A 27,915-nucleotide genomic window follows, 5' to 3' on the forward strand; every position below is an offset into this window, starting at 1 on the left:
AATACAGCTTTCACTCCAGAGGGAAGATATCTGGAAGGGACATCAATGTTCTAACATTTGATTGCATGTACTTGTTTGTCACTATTGTCATGCTCTCTTTTTCTTCTTGGCTTAATTACTTCTCCTTAAGGTACGCTGGGTACCAAGCTGACTAAGCTTGAAAAATTGATTCAGATACATATATATGGATTCTGCAGACTGAAAATAAACAGTGGCTCTCTCTGTGGAGCAAGGTGGAGTTGCCTGCTGCTTTGGCTTAAGGCAGGTTAGAAATGCCCTGTTTCTGTGCTGTGTAACAGCTGACGTTGTAGCCTAAAGTGATTTGTTTTTTGTTTTGGGCAGCAGTAATTATCAACAGCCTTGTAAGCAAAAGGAAGGAATGAATAAGTAAAGATTCTCTAAGAAGTGATTTAGATTCATGCCGGTTGTTCTTTACAAGCATTTTAGATGAAAGGCTTAGTGTCAGGTTGCAGAGCTTCACAGTCCCCAATACTATAACAACATAAACAATTTGCATATTATTACATAGGTTCTAGAAAAATCCTCTTTCTCTGATCTGATTAAGGATGCTATCTTGAAAAGGATTATTTATGTTTTTAAGTTGGTATGTTGTCAAATCACCAAGACTGCCATCAGTGCATAATCAGGAATGTACATACATCTTCAAAGGACTGAGAGCTAAACAGAACACATGCAGATCAGCAGGAGAGGTTTGAATTTTCCTAAGATTTGATGCAGGGCCAAACTTTGTTGTTTAGAAGAAAATCATTTTCAGCTAGCCCAGCATGTGAATTATCAGATCTAATGTGGTAATAGCCAGGTAGATTACAACAGGCAGCTAACGCAAATTAATGTTTTGATAATTGCACAAAGAGTGGATAAACAGAAAGTGATCAAAGACTGAGCATCACAAAATGGACTTTATTAATCAGTCACTAAAGCTGTGTCTATATCTGTGCGTTATAACAATGTGTTTAGTACAATTATAGGTGGAGGCATTGTGTGCTGTATGGAGCATTCACTTTCTGAAGTTTTTTGTGGGGAGGAGAGCTGCTTTGGGCAAGTTAGGAAGTGTGTGAATTTATTCCGCTTCTGCACATGAATAAATAGGTTTTCTACTGCTGTACAGCTGAGATTGAAGATTTTGTGTGCATGGTGAATGGAACGAGTACAAGAAGCTACCACTGTAAATTATGAAGCCTTTTGGCCTTTTAGAGATATGGGTTTACGGTTCTGGAAGAGCATTTTCTAATTATTTCCAAAGATCTGCTGGGCGGTCTAGAAGGTTAACTACAGGTATGTTGAGATCCTCCCAAGCTTTCTTCCTCCCAAATCCTGAGTCATAGGAGCTTGGGAAGCAGCCAGGAATTTCACTAGACAGGATAGAGATTTTTAAGCATTGCTCTGGGTGGGATCTATCACTGGCATCCAGATGGGCATTTACATAAATGAAACAAAAGATATGAGCTTTGTGCTATGAGTATTTTCTCCTACTTACGTTCATTTTATGGTGGTTCTTTTTTTCTGCCTTTTTTAATTGTTTTAGCTCTTATTTTCTCTTTAAAAAGTGTTTTCCCTCTTTGCAAGAATGCAAAGTTATGCTTTTTAGTTACGCTTCCTTTGCATAATAGAACCTGGAATTAAACGTCAGGGTTATAATTACTACTGAAGCTGATGGCAGGTGAGACTGGATAGCTCAAGCCAAGATAAAAAGGTGGCAGAAACAACTGTATTAGATGCTGTCCAAAGAAGACATATTAGGATAAGTTGTAGCAGGCAAAATGATTGATTAGGCTTTTGTGATGTGTTTGGTTTTGATTTATTGGTGGTTAATCTTGGCTGAGGGCCACGTGCCCACCCAGCCACTGGTGCACTCACCCTCCTTGGTAGGACAGGAGGAGAAAACAGGCTGAGAAAGCCCATGGCTCAAGGCAAGGCCCATTAAATGCCATTGTGGGCAAAGCAGACTCAACGGGGGGAAAGTTAATTTCATTTATTGCTAATTAAACCAGATTCGGGTAGTGAGAAACGGATCAACATGAAAGCAGTGCCATTTCTTCCCTCCACTGCAGTCCTTTGCTGCAACCCTTCCATGAGGGGCAGGGTGGTACGGTCAGTTCACCGCAGTTTCTGCTTCTCCTTTCTTCTCCCACTTTTCCCCTGCTCTGGTCTCTCCCCATGGCTGCAATCCTTCAGGAAAAGGCCATAATTCCTGACAGGAAAGTTTGATCCAGCACAGGCTACCTGTGGTCTTCAGGCGATGCAGGAGCTCCACATGGCGCTGGAACAGGACTCCTCTGCCTTTAGTGCTTCTGAACCTGTTGTTCCCCCTCCCTTGTTTCCCTTTCCTCTCCGGAACCTGTCCTAGAACACTGCTGGAGATGGAACAGCCACAACTCCATCCGGGCAGCCCGCACCAGTGCCTTGTCCCAGAGGCACCATTGGTCACCCACAGGCAGGCGCCGCCATTTTGTGCGCTGGGTGTGTGGCGGAGGCGGTTCAAACCGGTTTGGTCAGGCTGTGCCTGGCGCCTTCCCGCCCTCAGCTCTCCTCACAGAACGTGATGGCGCCGGCAGGTTTCTCTTTATATCCCATGCAAAACGCTCTTGTTCGCTGTTGTTTTCTTCTCATCCTCATCCTCACCACACCGCCCTGATGCAGATAAGGAGGAAAATCGGAGACGTGCCAAAAGGTATGGTGAGCAAAGGGGTTAACTGCCTGTTTTCTTGTCCCTACCTTCCTGCTCAGAAAGCAAAGGGATTTTCAGTCCATCTTGAGGTAATAATTGGCTTTTCTATTGATATTTTTTGTGTGTGTGGTCTTCTACCCCTTTATCTGTCAGTTTTACAGATTCGCTTTAGATCCTTGGAGTGCAGTTGCAGAGGTGAGGAGCACTACTGATCCTCCACATGTAATCATAGAATAGTCAGGGTTGGAAAGGACCTTAAGATCATCCAGTTCCAACCCCCCTGCCATGGGCAGGGACACCTCACACTAAACCATGTCCCCTAAGGCTCTGTCCTACGTGGCCTTGAACACCACCAGGGATGGAGCATTCACAACCTCCCTGGGAAACCCATTCCAGTACCTCACCACCCTCACAAGGAAGAACTTCTTCCTTATATCTAACCTGAACTTCCCTTGTCTAAGTTTACCCTTTATCCTGTCACTGCAGTCCTTAATGAAGAGTCCCTCCCCAGCATCCTTGTAACCCCCTTCAGATACTGGAAGCTGCTCTGAGGTCTCCATGCAGCTTCTCTTCTCCAGGCTGAACAGCCCCAACTTTCTCAGCCTGTCTCCATACAGGAGCTGCTCCAGCCCCTGATCATCCTCGTGGCCTCCTCTGGACTTGTTCCAACAGCTCCATGTCCTTAATCAGTAGGCATCCTCCAGAATTCAGTGTGTATTATGTATGTCCTTGCCTTCAGAACTTCTCTGTTCTTCCATTCCAACACATCTAGAAACCCCGCTGGTAAAAAAAAAAACTTGCCATTTCCCAGCAGTTTTCATTATAAAAAATATCTTTTTCAACCATTTATAACTTCACCCATGTGTAACTTCTCAGGTTGAAATTTCCTGTGCTAAATATCATGAATAAGGCTGAATTCATTAGCTAAAATATTTCTGTGATCAAGAAAAATGTGTTGGGTTTAGGGTTTTTTTTCAGTCTGGAGGAACTCTGCTGCTCTCATATTTTGGAGCAAGAAATGCAGCACAAGAGCTTTCTGGTCTGAAAGCAGCTACTGGCATTACCAACAATCCTCTTTGCCAGTATCCGGGAATGCAAATAAATAAATTTGATCAAATCATGAAGTTCTAATAATTACATATCACAAGTGCTAGTCAGTAGAATGCTTTATTAGATTTTGGCAGCTAAATGCTGTCTATATTGAGAACATACTTTTATGTATAACTCCTATATGTCAAACCATTGAAAACTGGATTTTTCCTTCCTTTCTGCCACAGAGCAATTGGGTGAGGCTGGGTAAGTCACTTAGACTACTAAGTTAGTAATTATTTTTGCATTCTTACTTCTCAGAGTGCCTAATTTTGAGACTTCTTGGGTTAGGTTTATAATTCTGGACCCCTCTTACTCCTACAATCTCTTGAGGTCTGTAGGAGGCTAGTAAAAATGGCTGAATATGTGGTGATTGTGTGAGATGCTTTAGCCACTAAAATGGTTCTAAAATTATAGGAGCTTTTGTGTGCCTTACTGTCCTGCACCTGTGCAATTGGGTTTAACTGCTGTTATGCCTTAGCAGGGTGTTGAGGTCATGCTTTTATTGTTTTAAAATTGCCCTTTGCATACAAGCACTGTGTATTTTGTGCATGGAATGAACCAGGGCTCAGCAGGTACATTGCTATCTTAGGACCTGAAGGAACCTCAAGACACAAACCAGTCCTTTCTCCTAACCATAATGGAAGTAATCTGTAGGCAATACATGATAGGAGTGCTGAGAGCTTTAAGAACAAGCTAATGATGGCAGATAGCTATGGGTTCTAGTGTTTCAGAAACCTTATTAACAGAAAGTTTTTCTTCACATCTGACTGAAATCTTCCCTGCCTCAGTGCAGTGTAGCTAGTGTTTGTACTAAAACAAACACACAGTTACAGACAGATTTGGATTTAACACTTTTTAACCTGAAGGTTGATTTTTTTGGTGTGTGAAATGATTAAATGTAGTACATGCTGAGACCAAAAGTATTTTGCATCTGAAGATACAATATTTTTATTTATGGTTCAGTTAAAATAAGGTAATTTATGATTGTTTTGAAAGCAAGTTACTGGGAGCATTATATATCTACCATGGCAAGTGCTGAAGAGATGAGCATGTCTTATAATGCTAGAATGAGTTGTGTAAACATGCATATTTATATACTCAACAGCAGCAAAACTCTGAGAGGGTTTGGGTTTTTTGTCTTGGCCACATCTCCTCTGATCCCACTTCTATCCCAAAGGAAGAGGAGGAGGAGAAAGCTAATGTTCCTATCACATATGTTCCATTATTGATTTCCTCTGCAGTCTACCCAAAGTCTTCCGTGCTGGAAATAATTAGACCCTGTGAACAGACATGAAGCAAAAAATCTATACAGTGCCGGGTTGCCAGAAGTGAAGACAAGGGTGCCTAATTAATGTTGCATATAGAACGCCTTTTGGATGAATGGACTTCCCTTTCTTAGAAACAGCTCAACAGTCGTGTCGCAAATTTGCTGTTAATTAAATAGTGCTCACTGTGTGCCTGTAATAATGGCACGGAGAAAAAAAAACAACATTGGGCAGCAACAGCATTTTACAAGAACTCCAAGAGCTCTGCAATTAGAAGAAAAGCCTGTGAAAAATATATCTGCAGGCTTCACAGGGATGCCAAGATACTTCCTTCCGTATGAAATTCACTTTAGGGATTGTCTCAAAGCTCTTTAGGAATGTGCAGTCACTGAAGAAGTTTGGACATTTCAGAAGTTGGACAGGAAGTGTGTTGGGAGGGCTAAGGTCAGGATCTGGAAGGAAGTAGTATATTCCTTTGAGTGAAATGTGGGCTGAAGGCAATTTAAGTTAGACTGTGTAACACATATTGGCAGCTGAGAAGGCAGATATTTGGGAAGAATATAAGAGAACTGATGGAAAGACTTCACAACAGGCATGCACTTTGACTAATAGCAGAAATATCTAGAGGGAAACCTGGAGGGTGTCTGATATGTGTAAGATAGGTTAAGAGAAAAATGTAAACTATATCCATGACACTTCTTGCTTGGTTGTTTTGTTTTTTTCTCCAGATAACATAGTGATAGAGTTTTTCACAAACCTGAAAAATCATAGACAGGCCTGAACCAGTGATGGATCTTCCTGCAATACCACTTGCTGCCATTTTGCAGCTGGCATCCTTTTCTCCTTCTGTAGTTTTGAATTGACTTCTGTTTCTTTTTCCTTTGCAATTCCTTGCTGCATCCAGAGGAGCTTTGGACCTTGTTGCTAACAAGATCCTCCTGTGCTGGTCTCACTTTTGTGTGAGGTGCATACTGCTGGGGAAGGAAGGTCCTCTGTTTTTGAGGCTCAGGGAAGGGTTTGTAGCAGCCCTGATATGGATTTATCTTTGTAGTTATTAGCCCACACATTTTCTGTGAAGCTGGTCTCTAGAATAGCAATGCTCTGTGCTTATGCATGCTGCAGAAAACAGCAGTGGGATTTTTGTTGTTTCACTGGTCTCCAGCAGTAGAGGGATTCTGGGACAGTTCTCATCCTGTAATTTGCAGGCCACTGGCATGCCTTCTTTCAGTCTAATTCTCTCCTTTTATCTCTATTCTCTCCTTGCTCTTCTAAGGTATCTGTTGTGGCCAGTCTAAGTGATATGATTGCTGTCTGTGCATCTCTGGAGAATTTAAATGGCTCATTCCCTCATTCTCTTTTCTGCCTATAAATGCAAAGGAACTTTCTCTTCTTCAGACAAAGACAGAAAAATATGTTTTTTTCTCTCTAAGAAACTAAAGAACGGGTAAAATCCAGGCTCCTTGCTCGAGCAGTTAAATTCAGCTGATGAGTCTTTAGGAATCTTCCTAGACTTTGCCTGAAACTGCAAGAATAGATGCGTTTTGTAATGAAAATCTAGTTTCATCAATATGTTTTTGGCATGGATTTGATAGAGGGAATTATTTTTCAAACTACGGTGGAAGCCTCAAGTCTGGTTTAGGAATTTTATGAAATAATTTGAGTGCAAGAGAAAGGTACTATTAAAAAGGGATTTTTATGATAATGTAAATTCTAAGACCTCTCTTCCAGTTTGTCTGTTTATCATTGTCTCTACTCTCATTCTGTTTTAATAAGTGTTTTTCTCTGCAAACCGTGAGCTCTGGTGCACAGCTGAAATAGGAGCACATGCACGTTATGATTCCTCTCCCTGTAGTTGCATTTTGATTCTGAAATCCAGGTTTAATATGTTTAAGTAATCTACTCCTGTGACTTACATCAACTCCTATATACTTTTTGATGTTCAGCAAATAGTAAAGCATTACAATAATTTAAATCAAATAGCCAAATCCATACGAAATACACTACTTGTTATCTTTCCAACTGATTGATTTTCTTCTCTGGATCCATTTTAAGCTGCACTGCAGTTGCTAAATCAAAAATAAACTGAGTTTTCAGCATAGGGGTGTGATAAGTGTATGATTTCCATTGCATGCCAGTGTGCTGTATGAGAAAAAATGAAAACATGTAACACATTTTGAGTATAGAATTGAAATGGATTTTCTGACCTACTCCTGGTGAATAGGTGCTAAAGTGATGGCAGAGACTGTAACTCCTGGATTGTAATTATCAGTTGAGTTATTTCTCACTGGTAGGAGACTTTAGACCTGTGGGCATAATGAAGAAGAAAAAAGCAAAAGCATTTGTCCTGTTTCCCTTTGGCCATAAGCAGCCGACTGACAAGCCACTGCTCTTCAAAGTTCATACTGGTACGGCTTGTTCATATATTACCCAGTCGCATGCTTGTAAGAGCATAATCTAACAAAGTATTTTAAAGTGTATTCAAGTGTTTTAATCAATTGAAACCTTAAGAGAGGGTGGAAAAAAGCCTGGTTTCGCAGAAGTCAGGCATCTTTTGTTATTCAGAAGTAGCAGAAACTCCTCTAGCGTGTGTTTTAAATTCTTAGGAGCATAGAAGGCATCACTACTTGTTTCTTCCATCTAGGATCAGAGTCCTCTGTAGCTGTTGCCCTAAGTTAAAGGAATCTCACTGCTGTGTATTTAACATAAAATGAAATTGTTACAGAATATAATGTGCCTTTCTTTTCTGTTGTAGCTTGGCTTCACATCCCCGAAAAGACATTGTAGTCACTGGTAGTGATGATCACCTCTGGAAAATGTGGGCTTTACCTGACGGGAGCATCATCATGACAGGTGAAGGTCACACTGATTGGCTTTCAGGCTGCTGCTTCCATCCAAGGTTAGTGCAAACAGTCCCCTGAACAAGCACTGATCCCTTCTGGGACATATTTATTTGCTCCTTCTTTGTTCACTTGTCTATTCTGATGACTTTGTATTCTCAGTGTAACCCTGTGCTCACTGCTGAATTTCCAAACATGTTGCTCTGGCTTTCGGTGTATTGACTTAAGATTGATTGCCTTTAGTATTTTGTGTATCTTAAACTCTGCCTGCATGCCAGTGCACGTAACAAGGATTAATAAGCTTTCTAGGGCTCACTGTATTCATTTGCTCCCTGTTTATGCACTATAACAAACATTGTTCCATTATTAATAATACAAAAAAGTTGATTTCTCATATTAGGTATTATTTGTCATATGACTAAGAGTATTTGAGTTTACTTAGAGAATAAGAATACAAGCTCTCCTCCTTTCTTTTTGTAAAGATTTGACACTGATTAATAAATTAAAGTGAACATTGAAAATAAGAAATAAATATTTAGGTTACAAGGGTCATGGAAATAGGCCAAACATGAAGTAGACTTCTTGGTCATTCTATTGAAAAATAGAATGCCATTTTACTCTCTCTCAAAAAAACTCAAACATTTGTTAAGACTGAGACTCCATATGTTAAAATGACTTTTCATCAGATTTGTAAGGCTGCAATTGCAATGTAGTTCTTTAATGTTAACATAATAAAGGTCTACCAGGCTACTCACTGAGGTTCACTTATAAAAAGAGCATTATTAAACCTACAACCTTTTATTTTCATTGTATTTTTTTATGAAACAATATTAGCTCTTTCCTTCATGAGAAGGAAAAATACTCTGTTAAATTTCATGCTTCTTCCTGATTTCTGATATTTTAATAGTTATCAAGCACACGCACAGAGTCATCTAAACACAGGAAATCCCCTCTGTCTTTTGAAAACTCAAGAACATGGAGTCTTGCTTTCTGGGATGAATTAAACATGCACTTACTTTTTTCTTGCATCTCTTTCTCATATGAAACATAGGCTTTTTCTTAAGAGTCTTCCATTTCACAGTGTTCTCCTTCTCGTGTATATCCTTAGAAAGGATTTTCTATATTTAAAAGAAGAAAATACTATTTGACTTAAGTAAGTAACTGGAGGAGAGAAATGGAAGACTCAGCTTTTTATTTTAAGGTGGTAAGAGAATTGTTCTGTTCTGACACTTGCACAGAATTTGTGAGTGTCCTGGACATCCTAAGTCTAACTTGCAGATAGACAGAATGTTGCCTTACCTCTTACCTGTTATGAATATAAAACTCATCACAGGGAAAGAAAGGAAAATACAATTAGAAGAGCATGTTATCGTTTCTAAAGCTGCTGGGCATGCTAATCAGATTTTGATAATGCATTGTTACCATGACACCCGCTGACTCAGAGACTCAAAACTATTTTCTCATTAGTCTTTGGCCAGAATACAGTTCTTTCAGTAGGCTTTCCTATTCCTCATTCAATTATTGAAATTAAAATGAGTTGAGGTACATCATTATTCTCTTGCAGTATAAATTGACTCCTGCTGAATGCTCTGGCGTGAATCAAAAGCAGTGCTGTTAAAATGTTGTCTTCCCTTATTGGATAAAATACATATAATGTGACAGAATATGTTTATTCATACTTTTTTCTTTTAAGTGGGGGACTTCTAGATGTCAGGTGTTCTGGAAGTAAAAACAATTAAAAATGGAAATTTCTCATAGATTGTATTCTGTAATCAAATGTAGATAGTCTCTAGCTTTGCTACTATTTTAAAGGCTTAAAATTATGTTCATGCAAAAGTGGATAAGAAAACTATTTTTCTGGCACTAGGCTATTAAATTGTTATACAGAAATTTGGGTACAACTTCCAAACTTCTACATTCTTTCCTTTTTGTCCTCTGTTAGAGCACTTCTCTTCTGTGTTTGTGCTTTCCATCTGTAAAATCAGGTTTAGAGCAATCTCCACCTCTGCTCTGAGAAATATCTTATGTGTAGCCAAAGGATTCACATGCATGCAGAGTCACACACACCAGTCCACTTTGAAAACATCTTTGGACAGCATCAGAATGATCCACATGCTGATGCTGAGTGTACTAGTAATTTGAGGAGGAAGAAATCTAGAGCTGTGGTGTAAATTCAGCTGGTGCTTCTGCACATACAAATGACTGAAAACCTCAGAAATCCATTTTACATGTTCAGAGTGTACTATTCCTTATGCTTGTCTTAGTGCCATCACTGTGTAAATAGGGGTGAAGTTGCAGGTCTCATTAGTAGCTGTGAAGATCTGTAATCTTCAAACTAATGGTGTGGTTTGGTTTATATATCAACAGCCTCTCCAAAAGCAGTGAGAGAATGGGGGCTTGTAGTAAGAATGTGCCTGCATACAATAAAAAGGTAAAGGTGCATTTCAGGCTCTGGACCTTGTCTGCTGAATAATACAAATTAGTGATGAGGACTGTCATTTGAATCTTTCCCAGTACTGATGTACAAAAATATCCTTAACTATCATAATGCGCTTGAGCCTTAGGGGCAAGGGCCACTGAGTTTCTGAAGAACTGTTGGATGGAGGGGGTTGAGGTGTCTCATTTTCCCCTCCACTGACAATGTGCTTCATTCCACTTTTTTTTTTGCTTAAAAATACATCTGCTTTGCATCTGAGCAAAGTAGAATGAAGTGAGTGGTTTGCTGAAGCTTCAGAGTCTGTTGCTGTATGATTTTTTGCATTGCACTCAGTGCTCGTCAGTCTGTACAAAGGGTCTAAGGTCCCCATGTGTTCTCCCTGCACGGTAGTAGCTCCCAGGACACTAAGGGCAGCAGACTAGCTGTGTGCATGTGGGGAGAGCAGAACATCTCTGATGTGAGGATCTCTGCAGATTTGAGATTAGAATTTTGCCTTAAGCTTTTAGAATAAAAGTAAAACTTCAAACAGATCCTGTCATCTACAGGAGGTAGCAGCTAGAAGAAGGGAGAGAACAGGGCTTCCTTTTTGAAGCTCAGGTGACAACTGGTCAGACTTCAAAAACAAACACTGTTTTTACTTCATGTGTCTGAAGAGTCCTTTGCAGATGAATTACCTATTGTAAGTTCCTGTCACTGTTGAAAAAATTAGGAATATTTTCAATTTATCTTTTATACGTGTGAAGGAGCAAGGGAGTCAGAATGGCTTTTGACCATTATCCACATGGGCTTCATGTTAAAATTCTGGATAGCTGAAGAGCTTTGTAGTGTACCTGCAGATACCGGGTGGCCTGAATGTTTGGAATAGCAGTCAAAAATCATAGAATGAACTAGGCTGGAAAAGACCTTTAAGGTCATCAAGTCCAACCTTTACCCCAGCACTGCCCAATGTGCCACTAAACCATGTCACTAAGGGCCTCGTCTACACGGTTTGTTAACAAAAATGTGCTGCTTCTGCCAGTTTCCAGACTAAGCTGCCAATGTAAATGCTTCACCTTTAAGAACCATACTCTAATTTAATTAAGATATTTCATGACATGTACTAGACTTACTTATCTTTATTACTAACCTTCCTGGGTGGCTGAAGATTGAAGCTCTGCAGCATAGCAGAGGTGTGTGTTAATGCCCAATAAAATCCCAGTCAGCAGTAAAAGACTGTATTCTTGTTCTGCGTACGTGCTGGTATAATACACAGTGTCCTTAATATATTAATAAATATTAATCAAGTCAACTGTTCTGAAATATTTGTAGACCTTTTAATGCATTGTTCGAATCTGTGGAATAACTGTAGGTTCTTACAGCTATTTAAAACACACACTGAATATTGTCATCAGCTCATTTGTAATGTCCTGTTCACATGAGACAGAAGTGGAATTGCTTGTATTCTCTCTGTTGCTATTTCAACTCTCACAGTTACTGAGGAAAGGAATCAAAACTTTTCTCAATTTGTTTATTATACCAAGAACCCCACAACAGTTGTTTTGAACCATGTGGATTTTCTTTAAGTTCTGTTGCTATTGGAAAACTGGAGGTGGGTATTGTCCCATCAGTAATTGGGGGGGGGGGGGGGAATAAATAGGATAAGTAGATTCATGCATCAAACATATTGAAAATAAAGGTAATTAATGTTTGATAACCTAGAAAAAAATGCCAGTGAGGGGGTACAAGAGAAGGATGAGGTGTTGAGCTAAAAGAACAAGCCATGTTCTGAAAGAACAGAAGCAGCTCAAGAATGTATCTCTGGAAGCTGAAGGAAGTAGTATTACCCTGATGAAAACCTGTGCGTGGATAGATGAGAAAGCCAGTCTTGCAGAGGGACAGTACAGAAGGAATTAGCAAAATACATCGAGTTTGGATGTGAGGATGTGGTTGAATGGGTTGGGGAGGGAATAGCAACTCCAGGGGGTATTGAATTCACACCAGAAGCTTTTAGAGGAATTCAGTAGCACATCAGAGCAGTCTATGAAGGGGCAGTGATTTTGATGCTGCCTGATTGGCTGGGGGGCTGTGGGTAGTCAGCAGTGAAACATTTATGAATGCCTTGTCTGCAGAAAGTTGTAAGCACCTGTCTCTAAAACCAAGGTCTCTTCCAGCTGCATAAAGCTGAGCAGCACAGAATCACTGCTGAACTTACACTGGCTAATACATAAGCAACCAAAAGCTGTGGTTTGCTCTTGACTTCAGCTGTGCCCTGTCTCTAGTGGAAATTCAAGGCTTGAGATGGGTAACACAAGAGTGATGGGGAAGAGGAGCAAAATTCAGGGGGGAAGGCATGCACAGAAAGGAGAGGGAGGCAGAATTTCAAGCCAGCCAAGATCAATTGTTCGGATGTAACAGGCAGAATCTGACAGTGTTTATTGCTCACTGTATCCCTGAGGACTTCTGCTTGGAGGAGGGAAACACTAAGGAGCAACAGTAAGTCTTGACAACTTGGCAGGTACATGTGTAATTTTGGAATTCCGCAGTGGGCACTCTTGTGCTTTAATTATCAAAGTGAATTATAAGCAGGCAGCATGTTTCTATTTTCACCCCTTACCTTTATAGCTCTTGGCCCCTGTTGAGGAGAGTCCCGTTACTGGGAAATGCTGATGCATCAGTCCATACCAATCTTCTTGCCAACTATAATATTCTCATTTATCAGTGTGTGGTGAGAAACACCTACAGGGTATGAAGGGATTCAGACAGACAATCCGACACTCAAAATAAGTGGCTGCTTTCTTTCTGATTACATATTGCAAAGAATGTTTTGAATAACTAAAACTCTACATGGCCCATGAAGCCTCAGCAAATGAAAAGCACTTGATGACATCCTGAGTAACTAGGGTCTGTAGCCACAAGAGCAGGATAATTTAAAAAATTCTACTGACATCAAATATATTCCTCATAATAATAATTCCTATGGCTGGTCTGAGATGTATTTTTATTTCTATGAGAAGAAACAGGAAATATCTATTATTCCATTTTGTTTAATGGACCGACTTTCAAATATTGATGCTACAGTTACTTGGTGAAACTGGGGAGACTTCAAGACCACACAGTTGCTACTGAAGTTATGATTCCAGGATCTATAAAATATTGCTACAAGCTAATGTTTGTTAGTTTTAGTTAAATAGAGCAGCATTTGTCTGTATGTAAGATGTAATTTAACATTCAGTTGTGTGACTTGACTGTGCTGCTGGAGGCTCTTTCTAGTTAGAGACCTTCTCATACACTCTGGGGGCTTTTCAGAATATCTGGCAACATGAAAATAGTTTTGGATTTAGTGATTTTAAAGTGTTGCTTTTTTGTTACCACCCATCCCATAGAGCCACTGCCCAGGCTGGGCCAACAGTCATGCTAAGGTAACACCATACACGTTAACCTGCTCACGACCAAAGGAAGTTCTTTGAGATGTCAGGAAAGAACAGGATGGGAATTCAGCCGCATCAGGGACCCTTTCAAATTCCATGATGGTAAAATTTTAGCTGTGATGTGCTCAGGTACCCTCCTGCATGTTGTTATCCAGATTGTATTTCTGGTGGCATTGAAGAGTTTTGTGTGTTAACTGGGGACTCCCAGAGAATTAATTGTGTAGGTGTTTTACTGCTCTGCAACATTTCCAGTTTGTCAGCTGCTTCCAGGCGATTCAGGAATACTGAGCACAGGCTGCCCACGTAGCCTACAGATAGGCAGCAGGTGCAACACATCCCAGGGACGGATTCTGCCCATTCAGGAGCTGATGGATTAATTATGGACAACAGAGGGTTTTGTATACAGGAATCTTAGAAAAAGCACAGTCAATCAGTCTTCAAAGTACGTGGAGTACCATACTTTAATTCAACCTGAAAGTAAGGAGCTGAATCAAGGCAAACCTAGACTTGTAGGTAACAATACTCATGGCCCATGGCCTGTAGGTACACATGGGGAAGGAAGGGACCTCACTGCCCTAGGAGGTTTCACAGGAGTCATTAGTAAGAGAAGCTCTGTGTTCACATGAAAAGTAAGACTGGTCAAGCAAGCTGCTGTGTATACCTGAGAGCCAGGGAGGAGGATGAAGAAAAATGTCAGCATTCACTGTTTCTGTCTGACTGTTGGGACAGCCAGACTTATGGTCCTCTTAGTGAAAGGATCTTGGAAATTACTGTTAATAAATCATCATAAACAGTGAGCTTCAAAAGACTTCTCTGCTAGTTTCTGAGTAATAGATGCTGAGTTCCACATTATATGTGAAACAAGGCTGAGAGTTAAAAGCCACTAACTCTGCTTTAAGCATTAACATAAGAGAGTTGTAAGACTCCTGTTCATCACAAAGACCTCTGTTGGCTGTCAGTGGAATAGGATTATTCTGATCTGTGCCTTGAAATGGAGACTTTAAAACTTAAGTCAGGGTTCACTGCAGAAACACACAGTTTCTATTTATCCTTTTACTACTATTAATAGCTATTAAAGCAATGCATGAAAGTCTGTACGTTTTGCTTAGGACATTTGAATAGCGTCTGTATTGAAAAGACATGGTTTAATTTCTTAGAGAATCTCAAATTCTCATGTAGTTCAGCAAAGCCTTTAGTTACCAGATTACATATTAAATTTGGCAGTGGTTAGAAACTTCTTTTGAGTGACACAATTAATTTCCTGTTGTCTAACTGACTTTATGTAATGCATCATATTTAGCGGACTAGACATATTTTAAGATGTTTTATCAAACTGAGCTACTATAGGAAGTGAAAAGAAAAAAAGGTGCAGTCATTTATTCTGCAAAGAAAAAACTATTTCAGAAGTGTTTTGGTCAGCTCCCTGGTGAATGGTTTTAACTGTGTTTAACTTGGTGTTTTCAAGGATAGCAGAATTTTAATTTCCAAAGTAGCTTTTTTTTTTGTTTCAAAATCCATGTCAAGCTTCATACTTTTCACAAAAGAAAACAGTCTTCCCATAACATCATTCCCTCTCAGGCCTACAAAGCCTCCTATTTTTACTTCAGAAACATGTTTGAGTGGGTGGGCATTAGATTTCCTTTGGGATTCTCAGTCTCATTATTTTTATCAATAAAAAGCCTCTGCTGGACAAAGGAATAAATCATATATAAATGAAATATGAGAGATTACATGAGAAGCTCAGCTTTTGCTTAGTCTAATCCAATATCTTTGGCCAAACATCTCAATGTCAAAGGCTTTATAAGTATTCTACAGAATCAGTCTGGCAAAGAGAAATCAATAACCAGGTAATGGATTTGATTAAAATTTTTCCCCTTCCACCCACTCCCACAAGCCAAATGTTTCTACCCATACTAATCTCTTCAGCATGTGTAAGTGTTGGTTATTCTCTGGCGTTTGGGGATTTGTATCTATATATTTATCTAATACGCTCTATGTCCTTTCAGAGGGCTGTGTTAACTACTGGTGAGTATCTGCTTTAAGAAAAAGCAGTGTTTTTTTCTCATTTTATTTTCCTATAGAGAGATCAGTTGTGCTTTTGGAAAATACGGAATGAAAATAATTGTAGCTTTGCTACATGTTTAGATCCTGTTTTGTTGTTCAGAATTTGCCTGTTTTTTCTGCGGCTCCCGTCATGCTGAGGAGTGTTTTCTTACCCAGGCCAGCATACCCAGCAGCTGTCCGAGCTTCTGGAGGTTTTCTTTGTTGCCAGATCATCAGGTGTCTCCTTTCCCCCAGTCTTTCTGATCTTCTGTCTTTGAGACAGTTGTATTGGAAGGCCACGGGCCACCTGCAGTGTTTGACTTTAAAACAGTAATAATTAGACTGTTAGTGTTCTGCGAGGCTGTTACCTCTGCTATAAAGAAGTATTTTTCCACTTGTAGGATTAAGAAGGCAAACAAATAGGAAGACAAAAATAAAAGTCACTGTTGCATGCATTTTGAAGTTGACTCATAGCTTGCTTTAATTGTAGAAATTTGTTTAGACTTTGCATCACTTTTTCTATTTTTAAATATATCCTTCTGTTACCAGAACTGTCCTTGAAAGTTAATTCTAAACTAGAAATACTTTGCAGGACAAAATGCAGCTTCTTTCTTTTCTCTCAGGAGCCTTAAGAGTCTATCATTATATTGATTTTAAAAAGCAAACAGCCTTCAGTTCCATAATGTGGTTACTGAATAGGCTTCGCTTTTCATTCAGAATGACCGTGTTTTAATGAAAAACTACCTTTGGCTTCTATTTCTTGCTTGGTGGAAATATTGACCACTCAAAGGCAGAGTGATTCACTAATAATATTGCCATTACAATAATTCAGCAAACAGCAGGAGAGAGAAATGCTGATGACAGTTGAAGAGAGGAAAGGGAGGAAACTGGCTGACAGATGAAGCGGTCCTCCTATTGAGCAATTCAAATGTAGATTTGAAATAATTACAGGAAGAAAATATATCGTAATGAAATGCTGCCCTTTGGTAAAACCACTGTGTAGTTAATGTCACAGGTGACTTACACACTTAGTGAGTTTCAAAACCAGGGATTGAAAACCTATTGAAGTTTTTGTGTAAAACTAATAAATCGTAGGAAGCCTTTCCAATATTTAAGGTAAACCACAACATATAATTTTGAAGACCAAAGATATCACAGCCATTTTGTTGATTGTCTTGTTAGGCATTTCCTGCCTGCTAGCAGCATGGCTTAGATTTTTAAAAAGCTCTTGAACAGTGGGAGCTGGTTCAAAGGTGTTTGGAGTGTCTGGTTGTGGTGCTTTGCTCAAGCCTTTAAGGCATTATTGTAACTGAAACAAAGTAAGGTCTCTTGCATTTTAGGAATTTATGATAGATGCTTACACTGACTGCTTTATCTCTTTTTTGGTTCTTGTGTATTGGAAAGGAGTTGCAGTTGTCAACACTGTGAAAAGTGTAGTTGGCTCCTTTGTTTCCTTGTATGTTTTCTTTTGTGTCGATACATAGTGAGAAACTTCACTTCTCTCTCTCTTGGTGGGGGGAAAAAGGAATGTGGCTTCTGAAATGTAAATCTTGTTTCACAGGGCATTTATGTGAGCTTCTAAGCAAGCTACCATCCTGAGTTCTTCAGAGTTAAGACTATTGCCATGGCAGTTTGCTTTCAGTTAAAGCAAAGACTAGACTAGGAGAGAGAGTTAAAATGTATGTAAGAAGGCAAAGAGTTGGAGGCGGTCTGCTTCAAAGCAGTGTTACTCGACTTACAAAGCACATAGAGAAATACCCAGGGAAACATCAGTGATATCAGCCTCTGAGCTGACCTCTCTCTGCACTTGCTGGAGGAGGCTCAGTCCCCACCACCCTCTTAGCCAGATGTGACACCAGAATCTGCACATCCCTGTGGCTCACTCCACTTGGAGCAGCTGCTGCTCCAGCAGTCATTCAGCAGCTGGTGCTGAGTGAATCCCCATGGCTGGTTTACTCCTAAGGAAGAGACAAGGGGCTAGAGGGGAGGACTCAGCCAATGGGTCAAGGCCAGAAATGTCAGCAGCTTGAAAAACTGAAACTGTGATAACATGAGACTTTAATTTCTGTTACTTTGTGCTGAAACAAAATATTTGTACAGCTATACATTTAACAAATAATTACGTTTTCTTAACAAAACAATACTTCTTGAATTTACACATTTTTAATTATGTAGGATGTTGGACAATATTTCTGTACTTTTCCATTTAGTACATATATATAATCACCAAGAGGGTGGGGTTTTTTTTATTCTTAGATGTTAAGAGTTTGGCCAAGCTTACACACATGCACATTCATCTTCTTTCGGTTGAAATTGAACCCTTGCCCACAGCTTTTCAAAGAATCTTCCTGAGAAAGTGAGAAGGGATATCAGTGGACTGGTATGTCATCACTAGTTTTGGTTTTGAAACAATTTTAACATGATAGTAGCAGATACCACTTTAGTCAAATCAAACAATACGAACTCAGAATTTATTAAGGAGTTCTTACAGGGTGTCTGTGGTTTTCTTTTGTCTAATCTTCACCTTGTTCATTTGCTATCTTCTGTCTTTCTTTCCTTTTATTTTCAGCTGAGCTAATGCTGTTACTGATTAACTTGTTGACCCTTTATCACAGAAACAAAACATGTCTTTAAAACCCATTTCAAAAAAGCCTGTCTTAATACCCGTGGTTTGTGACCTTGGATACATTTGAACTCCTAATGGAAATAAAAAGATTACTAGTCTTTGTATAGTGTTATTTAAATTATTATTTAGTTATCTTCATAACTTATCATTTAAATTTTATGCTTGCCTATAAGGTAAATAGTTTTCAAATGTACTGAATGCTTTGCTTGCATAGAATTGTCTCATTATTCTTAAATGATTGTCTTGTGTGCTTCATTCTCCCCTTATCTGAATCTTAGACTTGAAAACAGCCATAATTAGTATTTGGAGCATTAAAGCAATATAATCATACTGGTTGAAGAGGCATTGTGATTATCAGTGTCACAAAACAAGTGTCAAGTTTAATCTTTCTCTTTTCAGCAAAAGTTTATTCAGTTATTCAAATGCAGTAGTATTTTGATGTGATTGTTTTGACTCTTGGAAATGAAGAGGAAACATTCTGATCAGCTCTGTGGGTAACTAGATCTGGTGTTTATTTAAAAGGAAGAAAATAATTTCTATCATAGCCACTTTGACAGGGAAAGAGAGCAGGAATATGCAGCTGAAGTCTCCTTATAGAGTACCAATAAAATAATATACTTCTAAACCTACTAGTTCAGTGTCAGGGAAGACATGAATATGTTCTGGGAAAATTTTGCAGAAATTTTTTTCCTCTTCAGGGCATGCTTTGATTTCTTTTCTTACCTGTCACCATGGTTTTCAGTTTCTGCTGGTCCTGATACAGCTGCTGCCTAAGGATCACCACATGCATTCTGTTTTGTGGATCTTCAATCTGTTTATTCAGGTTATGAGAAAAAAACTGTTGTTCACCATGGTTTCTTCAGACTGTGAGTAGTTTAGGTGTTTTCTAGGTTCATCAGCATCTGTATTTGAGGATGGGAAGTTGGAAGTACAGAGAGCTAGCTGCCTCCTTGCTTGGGCTGCTCTCAGTTTCACTGATCTATCCTGTGTTTCTGTCGATCGAGTTATTCTCATTCTATTCAGAGTTATACACATCAAAATATCTCTGTCGGTATAATCTCCTGTGTTATGTTTCCTTGTGTGCAATTACAATCTTGATGCCTTTAACATAGTTGATTCATTATTGTTTTCAGCTGTGAGATAAAGGCAATTGTTTCTTCCCTGAATTCTAGTGGAGTAGATGGGGAGATATCCATGTTTGTTATATTGTTCAAATGTGCATTTCCTGAAGTGTAGCTGTTAAAATAACATTAGTGTTAGACTTGAATAGAGAATGGCAGTTCAATTGAGGCAATGTTTGAGATATTTGAAATGGAAATAAACACCCAAGTATTTAATTTGCCTATGACACCAAGCTGTGTGGTTTGGTTGATACACTGCAGGGAAGGAATGCCATCCAGAGGGACCTTGACACATTTGTGAGGTGGGCTGATGCCAACCTCATGAAGTTTAACCATGCCAAGTGCAAGGTCCTACACCTGGGTCAGAGCAATCCCAGGCACAGCTACAGGTTGGGCAGAGAAGAGATTCAGAGCAGCCCAAGGAGAAGGACTTGGGGGTGTTGGTCGATGAGAAAATGAACATGAGCCAGCTTCAGTGTGCGCTTACAGCCCAGAAAGCCAACAGCATCCTGGGCTGCATCAAAAGGAGCGTGACCAGCAGGGTCGAAGGAGGTGATCCTGCCCCTCTACTCTGCTCTCGTGAGACCTCACCTGGAGTATTGTGTGCAGTTCTGGTGTCCTCAACATAAAAAGGACATGGAACTGTTGGAACAAGTCCAGAGGAGGCCACGAGGATGATCAGGGGCTGGAGCACCTCCTGTATGAGGACAGGCTGAGAAAGTTGTGTCAGCCTGGAGAAGAGAAGGCTGCGTGGAGACCTCAGAGCAGCTTCCAGGATCTGAAGGGGGCTATAGGATGCTGGAAATGGGCTCTTCATTAGGGACTGTAGTAATAGGACAAGGGGTAGTGGGTTAAAGCTTACACAGAGGAAGTTTAGATTGGATATAAGGAAGAAGTTCTTTCCTGTAAGGGTGGTGAGGCACTGGAATGGGTTGCCCAGGGAAGTTGTGAATGCTCCATCCCTGTCACTGTTCAAGGCCAGATTGGACAGAGCCTTGGGTGATATGGTTTAGTGTGAGGTGTCCCTGCCCATGGCAGGGGGGGTTGGAACTGGATAATCTTAAGGTCTTTTCCAACCCTAACTATTCTATGATTCTATTTAGAGTGTTTACAAAAATTGCACTGCACTGAAATGCCTCTTTTCGAGGTAGGAGGCTTAGTTTTTATAGAAATACTGCTTTGACATTTAAGAAACAAAGATTTTAGAAGATGAGGGGGCTTTTTTTTTTCGTATGACTGACTTCTTTGGTTATATAATTAGGTGGAGGTTCAAATCTCTGTGTTGCCTGGTGTTGGAGGGTTTTCCTATGCCTGTGCCAGAGTTGTTTGTAGCTTCTGTGGAACTGGAGGATTCTGAGCCTCTCCTAAGTCTGTATCCAGCCACTCTCTTCCAGTGCCTGGACTTGGACAGCTCTGGTGCACAGTGAGCCTGTGTTCGGAGAACCCAGCTGCCAGGAAACTTCATTTCCAGTTTCTCTACGAATTAAGTTTTTTTCTAATGTAATGCTAACAAAGGAAATGTGTGCCTGAGGAATGCTTTGTGAAATGCAAATGTGAACATGGTGAAACCTCATCTTAGTCACAATGAGTGAAAAGTAGTGCTCTGAATTAGTCAGAGGAAAAACTTGATTAGTGCTTTGTCACATGTGAAGTCAGGACCTTCTCTTTCGTAACATAGCATTAGGGTGCTTCATTTATTTCGTCTTGCCACAAAATGATCTAAGCAGTACAGTTCAAGAGACATTGGTATGATGAATACTTACTGGTTGGTGATACATTACCTTTAATTAGGTACTTTAGCTCAGATATCAAGTTTTATTGATGGAAGGATTTAAATATGGTTGGTTTAGTCCTGGATACTATGTAATTTCATTGCATATCTGTAGCATTTCCCAGTGTATTTCTTTGGTTTTTGATATGGGGGTTTTTAGTAAACCATCTCCCTAACCCTGGAGCAATACGTTGTGGGATTGATCCATGGAGATTCTGGTTTTCTTGGCATGAATCTTTTTCCAGGGATTAGACCTTGTTTCAAGGGCTAGACCTTCCTTTCAGTTGTGAATTGCTTCAAAAATCGTTAGCATGCAATTAGGTTTAATGGTTGAAGTAAGGAAAATTTGTCTTGAGTACGAACTCCAAATATGAATTCTGTCATTTATTTGTTGAATTTATGTATTTTCTCTCAAGCTGTATTGTGGCATTCATTTGGATATCTCTAGGTACAAAACAGTTTCAGTAGCCCAAGTAGCAGGGGAAGTTGACTGTGAATGAGCCTCAGGACTTGTTTAACCATTGAAGGACATGGGTATGGAAGGTTTTCTTAGCTTCTTGTATTCTTTGCATTTGAGTAGAGTATATGTAAAATGAATGAGGAACAGGAAGATGGTCACACTATATAGGGCCACACTTTAGATCAGCTTTGAGAGTTGCTGGGTTTGAAGCTTTCAGGGTTTTTTGGGTTCCCCCCTTTGTTGAGCAGTCAGATGTTAGACTGCATGGCCTCATGAATGAATATTCAAGTTTTATAGAAAGCCTTTCTGTGAAGATGGAAGATTGTATTAATTTTGGTATGCTTCTTCTCTTGTACTAACCCAAGATTCTGTTCATATTCAGCATTTTTATCTCTTCCACTCTCAGACTTCAGTTGTTATTGATCACTGTCTCCATTAACTAATTCCCTGCCTTTGGTTATGTTCAAATCCCTGGGGAATGGCTCAGAAAGGTCATTAGTTGCTAAAATAGCTAGTACGTTGTCTTCTGTGTTATCTTGGGCTTCACTGTCGACATCATTACACAGAGTGAGTTAAACATTCTTCCAGGTGCCTGGGAAATGTTCAAATCCCAGTGCAGAAATTGCCACAGGCTGTGAAATCTCTAGACACTCACTGCAGTCTCTATGCATATGCATATGCAGCCTGAAAATTATACTTTGTACAAACTTGCAAATGGGATTAATGGCTGTGGTTCATTACTGGCTATTGATTGAAATTAGACATCACTGGACAACCTTTTGGGGATGGTAATGGATTTGAATTGACTGATCCACAGCTTTGCCTTTCAGAGGAACTGTGACACAGGATTATCATTGCTAATATAGATCATAAATCAGTTCTGTACATGGAATTCACATGTCTGAGCTCCTTCCAAACTACATTTTTCCCTGCTTCAACAGCCCTTCATTAAAATTAGAGGGTTTGGAGTCATTCCAGTGCAGGAAAAACAACCCATGCTAGATGGGATGGGTGTTGAGATTAAGTATCACACTGTAATAGTACGTTGTGTAATGTTTATTATGGGTATTGATTGGTACTATGTGTGATTTTATGTGGGCTAAATACATAAATTTATTTATAAAAAAAAGGATAGTGTATAGGAAGACTTTAACTTACATTGGTGTTACTTGAAGGAAAGTATTGGAATGGTGCAGAATAGATACCATTTCTGGAAAATAGGGTAGTTTTGCAATGTTTACTCATTATATTTAATTTCAGGTAAAATAATTATTTCTCATGAAGTTAATGGAGGAAAATTTACTTGGCAATATCCTACAGCAAGATGCCACAACTGGATACAGAAACAATGTTTGCCTTTGGCATAAGCAGCTTTCATAACTGTTGGAGATATCACTGGCTAGGCTCCTGTGAGCACCCTCCTTCAAATAGGATGCCCAAATGCTCTATTCTTTGGTAAATAGGTGTAGAACTATGGTGTAGAGTGTGGAGTGCTGGACATGGAATGGCAGAAAGCTTTTAGAAGAGACCTAATTTTTTCTTGATATCATTTATTGTTGTTTTTAAAGGGTAATTATTCACTGGTCTTTAAATCTTTCATAGAGCTCTCCATTGTCTAGTGCCTGCTGTCCTGCTGACATGCATTTTGCTACATCTAATCTCCAAATATTGCAACTAGTTTATCTGTTGTCTTTTCAATTTTATTCCTTACCTGGTGTGCTTCCAAAGCCTCCTAAAAGGCAATTTTACATGTACTAAAACCTGGCTTCTATTAGGTGCCTAAATTATTTTTAAATCTCATTTAACCACTTTTAATTACATGACATTGAAAGACAGCCAACTCGTTTTTTGTACATTAAACAGACTAGCCTGCAGTGAATGTAGGGGTACCAAGCTAATCTTAGCAAGCTAATGGGTTTGAATGCAGCAGGCTTGACGGTATAGATGATGAAGTGAATTGGAGCAATCTGCTACCTTGTGGTCATAACAAAAAAAATCATCATAATGATTCTGAATGCAGAACTATAGAGTGTGAAATAAAGGAATAATTGTGCACTGGGACAGAGACAAGCTGGTAAGAGCAGTGGGAAAGGTGCCAGGTGAAACAAAATTTATCTGCATGGTTGGATATGCCAGCTTCTGTCATCAGTTCAGAAAGGGAAACGCTTTGAAATATGGAAGATGTTAGGTTGAAACTTGTTTATAAATGACTTTAATTTGTTGTCTAACAATATATATATCCTATACTGGAACTCTTTTTGGTAGTAGGAGCATGTTATATTTATTGAGCTGATGAGAAAAATTCGAAGGAAAAAAGAGGCTTATAAAAGGTGGAAGCAGGGACAGGGGCCTGTGATGAATACAGGGAGGTTGTCTGGGAAGCTAGGGACCAGGTTAGGAAAGCTAAGGCCCAGTTAGAATTAAACTTGGCTAAGGATGTTAAGGATAACAGGAAGGGATTCTGTAGGAATATAGCAGATAGAAAACAGAGTAGGGACTCCTGGGAGCAATCCCAGGTACAGGTTGGGCAAAGGAGAGATTCAGTGCAGCCCTGCAGAGAAGGACTTGGGGGTGTTGGTCGATGAGAAAATGAACATGAGCCAGCTTACAGCCCAGAAAGCAACCGTATCCTGGGCTGCATCAAGAGGAGCGTGACCAGCAGGTCAAAGGAGGTGATCCTGCCCCTCTGCTCTGCTGTTGTGAGACCTCACTTGGAGCATTGTGTGCAGTTCTGGTGTCCTCAACATAAAAAGGACAAGGCTGAGAAAGCTGGGGCTGTTCAGCCTGGAGAAGAGAAGCTGCGTGGAGACCTCAGAGCAGATTTCCAGTATCTGAAGGGGGCTATAGGGATGCTGGGGAGGGACTCTTCATTAGGGACTGTAGTGATAGGACAAGGGGTAACGGGTTCAAACTTAAACAGGGGAAGTTTAGATTGGATATAAGGAAGAAATTCTTTACTGTAAGAGTGGTGAAGCACTGGAATGGGTTGCCCAGGGAAGTTGTGCATGCTCCATCCCTGGCAGTGTTCAAGGCCAGGTTGGACAGAGCCTTGTGTGACCTGGCTTAGTGTGAGGTGTCCCTGCCCATGGCAGGGGGTTTGGAACTGGATGATCTTAAGGTCCTTTCCAACCCTGACTATTCTATGACTCTAAGTTATCACAGATTTGTTCCTTTTGAAGTGTAATGTGGCCTCAAGGAAGTATTAATAATGGAGGTGAACTCCATTAAAACAAAAGATTACTACTATTACAACTACCCCAATGTGTGATCTAGAAGCAGTGACAAACGGTGCTATGCCAAAAGACTGCTTTATTTTTTTGCTTTGATGTCACACCCAGCTGTAAGCCAGTAGAATGGCAGGGGGGAAACAGTTATCCTGTCTTGGGTCAATAATATAAGCATGAAATATGATTAAAAGATCTATCAATTAGGTAATGTAGAATGAAAGATTACCTTGAGTCTTGCACTTGGCATACTGTGCATTGAGTTTTATGAAGATTTCCAGCCAACAGCCTGGTGCTACTGGTTTTTGCAGGAGGGTCTCATTTTTTTCTCAGACAAAAAGCCATGTACCTATGTGCCATCCACCATCTGCTGGTTACTGCAGTGCTTCCCGTCTTTGAAACTTCTTCATTGGTTTATAGAATATCAGTTTATGATTGAGTTTGCATTTTGTGATTTAATTCTTCCCCCCTCCCTTCCCAGCTTTGTTGATAACTGAGGAAAAGGTGTTTTCATAACTTTTCATATTTCTACTGCTGAGCATTCCAGCATTCACCTTCTGTATAAATGACATTTTGTCTATGAATAAAACAGGAGTAAAACTGAGCTTAAGATGATTCTGAAAGATGAACCATATTAAAATTACTACATAAAATGTGTCTTAGACACATAGTCCATGAGGATAATGAAAGCAACACCCAAAATGAACCATAGATATAAAAAAAACCCTAGGGGTTTTAATAAGAAATGTCATTGTAAATAATTAATGTGACTCAGAGTTCCAGTAGCAAAAAAGTGAACCGTATCTCAAGTCTGTTTCAAGGTTACAAAATCTATTAGAAACAAAATCTTTGCTACTGAGTGTATTGTTCAAATACAGGCTAAGAACATGAGGATGGCTGCATATGCCAGATTCTCCTGTCCCCAGCAGCAAGGACCAGAGGATGCCTAAGAATGGTTAAGAATAAGGGAAGGCATTTTTGAGATTTTGTCTTATTATGTTCCTGGGCTCTTGGGTTCTTGGGCCAGATGCAGTTTCCATGTGATCCCTGATGTATTCCTCTTCTCGAACTTCCCATCTTCTTCTGTACCCACAAAGCGCTGGATCCACATCATCCTTTGTTGAGGAACTATGGAAGTCTTCTGCCCAGTATGGAAAAAAAAATCACTTATTGCTTTTAAAATATTTTTAATGGGAATTTTTTGTTACTATGTTATGGTCAACCTTTTTTAAATTCAGTCTGGTTTTCACCTTCTCTGGTGAGGTGAAAATGAGGGGCTATGACAAAAACACACCGCGGCAAAGTAGGACAGTGAGGAACTACAATGTTTGCACAGCTGAACTGAGGTTTAGTATTACATTTCCTTACGTTGGTTTTAATATAAAATGGAAAATAAGGTGTTTAAGTACAGCCCTCATAACCAAAGGTGAGAACCCATTCGGAGGTACATACTTCCCTAAGTGCAATGTCTGGATGACTGTTTTTAACCTTGTTTCCAAGGAAAATGAAGGTTATGAGGAGGTACTCCCCTCACCCCCCTTCACTTCTGAACGTGTTCCTAACTCCATCTTCTATGCTCTCTAGTCACTTTTAACCTGCAGGCTAGTTCTGCCAAGACATGGAAGACAGAAGTGTAAAGGTTTGATCAATTCCTGATATATTTAATTAATAAACAGCTTAGATGATGGAGCAAGGAGGCAAAAGATATTTCCATAGGCATTCAGACTTCATTAATTCTGATCTTCATGGAGTAACTCGGTATTTCTAGACTTTTCCTTTCTTTATCTTTCCTCTTTGCCCTAACATAAAATGTCAGAAAAAATAAAGTTATCTTGTAACAGTATTTGCAGTTCTTCCCTTGGGCTTTGCTGTGCTTAGGGTCTACCTTCCCTAATACTGCAAATAGTGGAGTAGCTGTTAGAATTTTGCTTTAGAATAATTGTGTGAATAGAGGTAAATAAAAGAGACATCATTTTTCCAATTAAGCCATTGGAATATTGATTTTAAGATGTTTTTCAATTGCCATGGTAAAAGACTGTTCATTTTCTAATGATCTTGACCGCATGTTTAAAATTTACTGTTGAATTGCTGATGCTTATGTTGTACAGTTAAGTTCCTATCAGATGCTACCTGTTGCTACAGCTCTTTTAGGACACAAAACTTAAACACAAGTTGTGCTTGTTTTAGTGTGCTATTTTGAGACCTGTTGTTTGACAGCACTGTGAGTAAGGCTTTGCTCATTACCTTTTGAGTTAGACTGGAATTGTCTCAGGAGAGAAGCTGTATCTTAGTTTGTCTGCAGAACACTGGGCATGTCCATAGCACTACATAAATAATACATACAAATGGTAGTAGCACAGATGTTGCTACGTTCACTTAATGTCGTGTAGAATACAGTAACAAAATTGTGGGATTCACAGTACTGGCCCTGGCAACTGCTAAAAATAATATTCCTATGATTAACTCTTGAGATATGTTGAACAGAGCTGTCTGCCTTACTGTTATTTACCAAGTAACTGATGTCTGTGAGGAAACACTTGTAAAGGTTTGAGAAGTTAATGCTCTATCTGTTTTCTGGAACATGGAATTAACATTTCCAAAGTTGTTTCCCCACTTTAATTGTTTCTAGAAGGGCAAGTTTATAGCATCAGTTAGGAATACCTTAAATCAGTTGCAGTCTTAATATTACAAGTATGTAATATTAAGGAAAAAGATCTATCTGTAGAGACAATGCAGGGGTTGCAGGTGGTGGCACAGGCTCTCTAATGCCTGTAATTTTTGAAGGCTTTTTCTACACAGATACTTTGTTCTAAACTATACAGGCCTGTTTCATCCCTCATAGTGCTTTGGTTGCTAGAAGATGTAAACAGACAAATACCAAGAGACTCAGCAAGACCCTACAGCCCCAACTATTGGGGTCCACAGAGCACTAAGAAGAAATGT

The 27,915-nt window shown here is 39.6% G+C and overlaps 1 protein-coding gene across 1 annotated transcript in view; it reads left to right on the forward strand.

The window, feature by feature from the left end:
* The window catches only part of SPAG16 (sperm associated antigen 16), a 387,730-nt gene that overhangs the window by 179,007 nt on the left and 180,808 nt on the right, over positions 1-27,915 (forward strand). Inside the window, exon 12 of the mRNA XM_034065775.1 lies at positions 7,799-7,942. Coding sequence (XP_033921666.1) covers positions 7,799-7,942 — 144 coding nt within the window. The remainder of the gene's footprint in view (positions 1-7,798; positions 7,943-27,915) is intronic.

The sequence above is a fragment of the Melopsittacus undulatus genome, chromosome 8 (genome assembly GCF_012275295.1).
Source record: "Melopsittacus undulatus isolate bMelUnd1 chromosome 8, bMelUnd1.mat.Z, whole genome shotgun sequence".
NCBI lineage: Eukaryota > Metazoa > Chordata > Aves > Psittaciformes > Psittaculidae > Melopsittacus > Melopsittacus undulatus.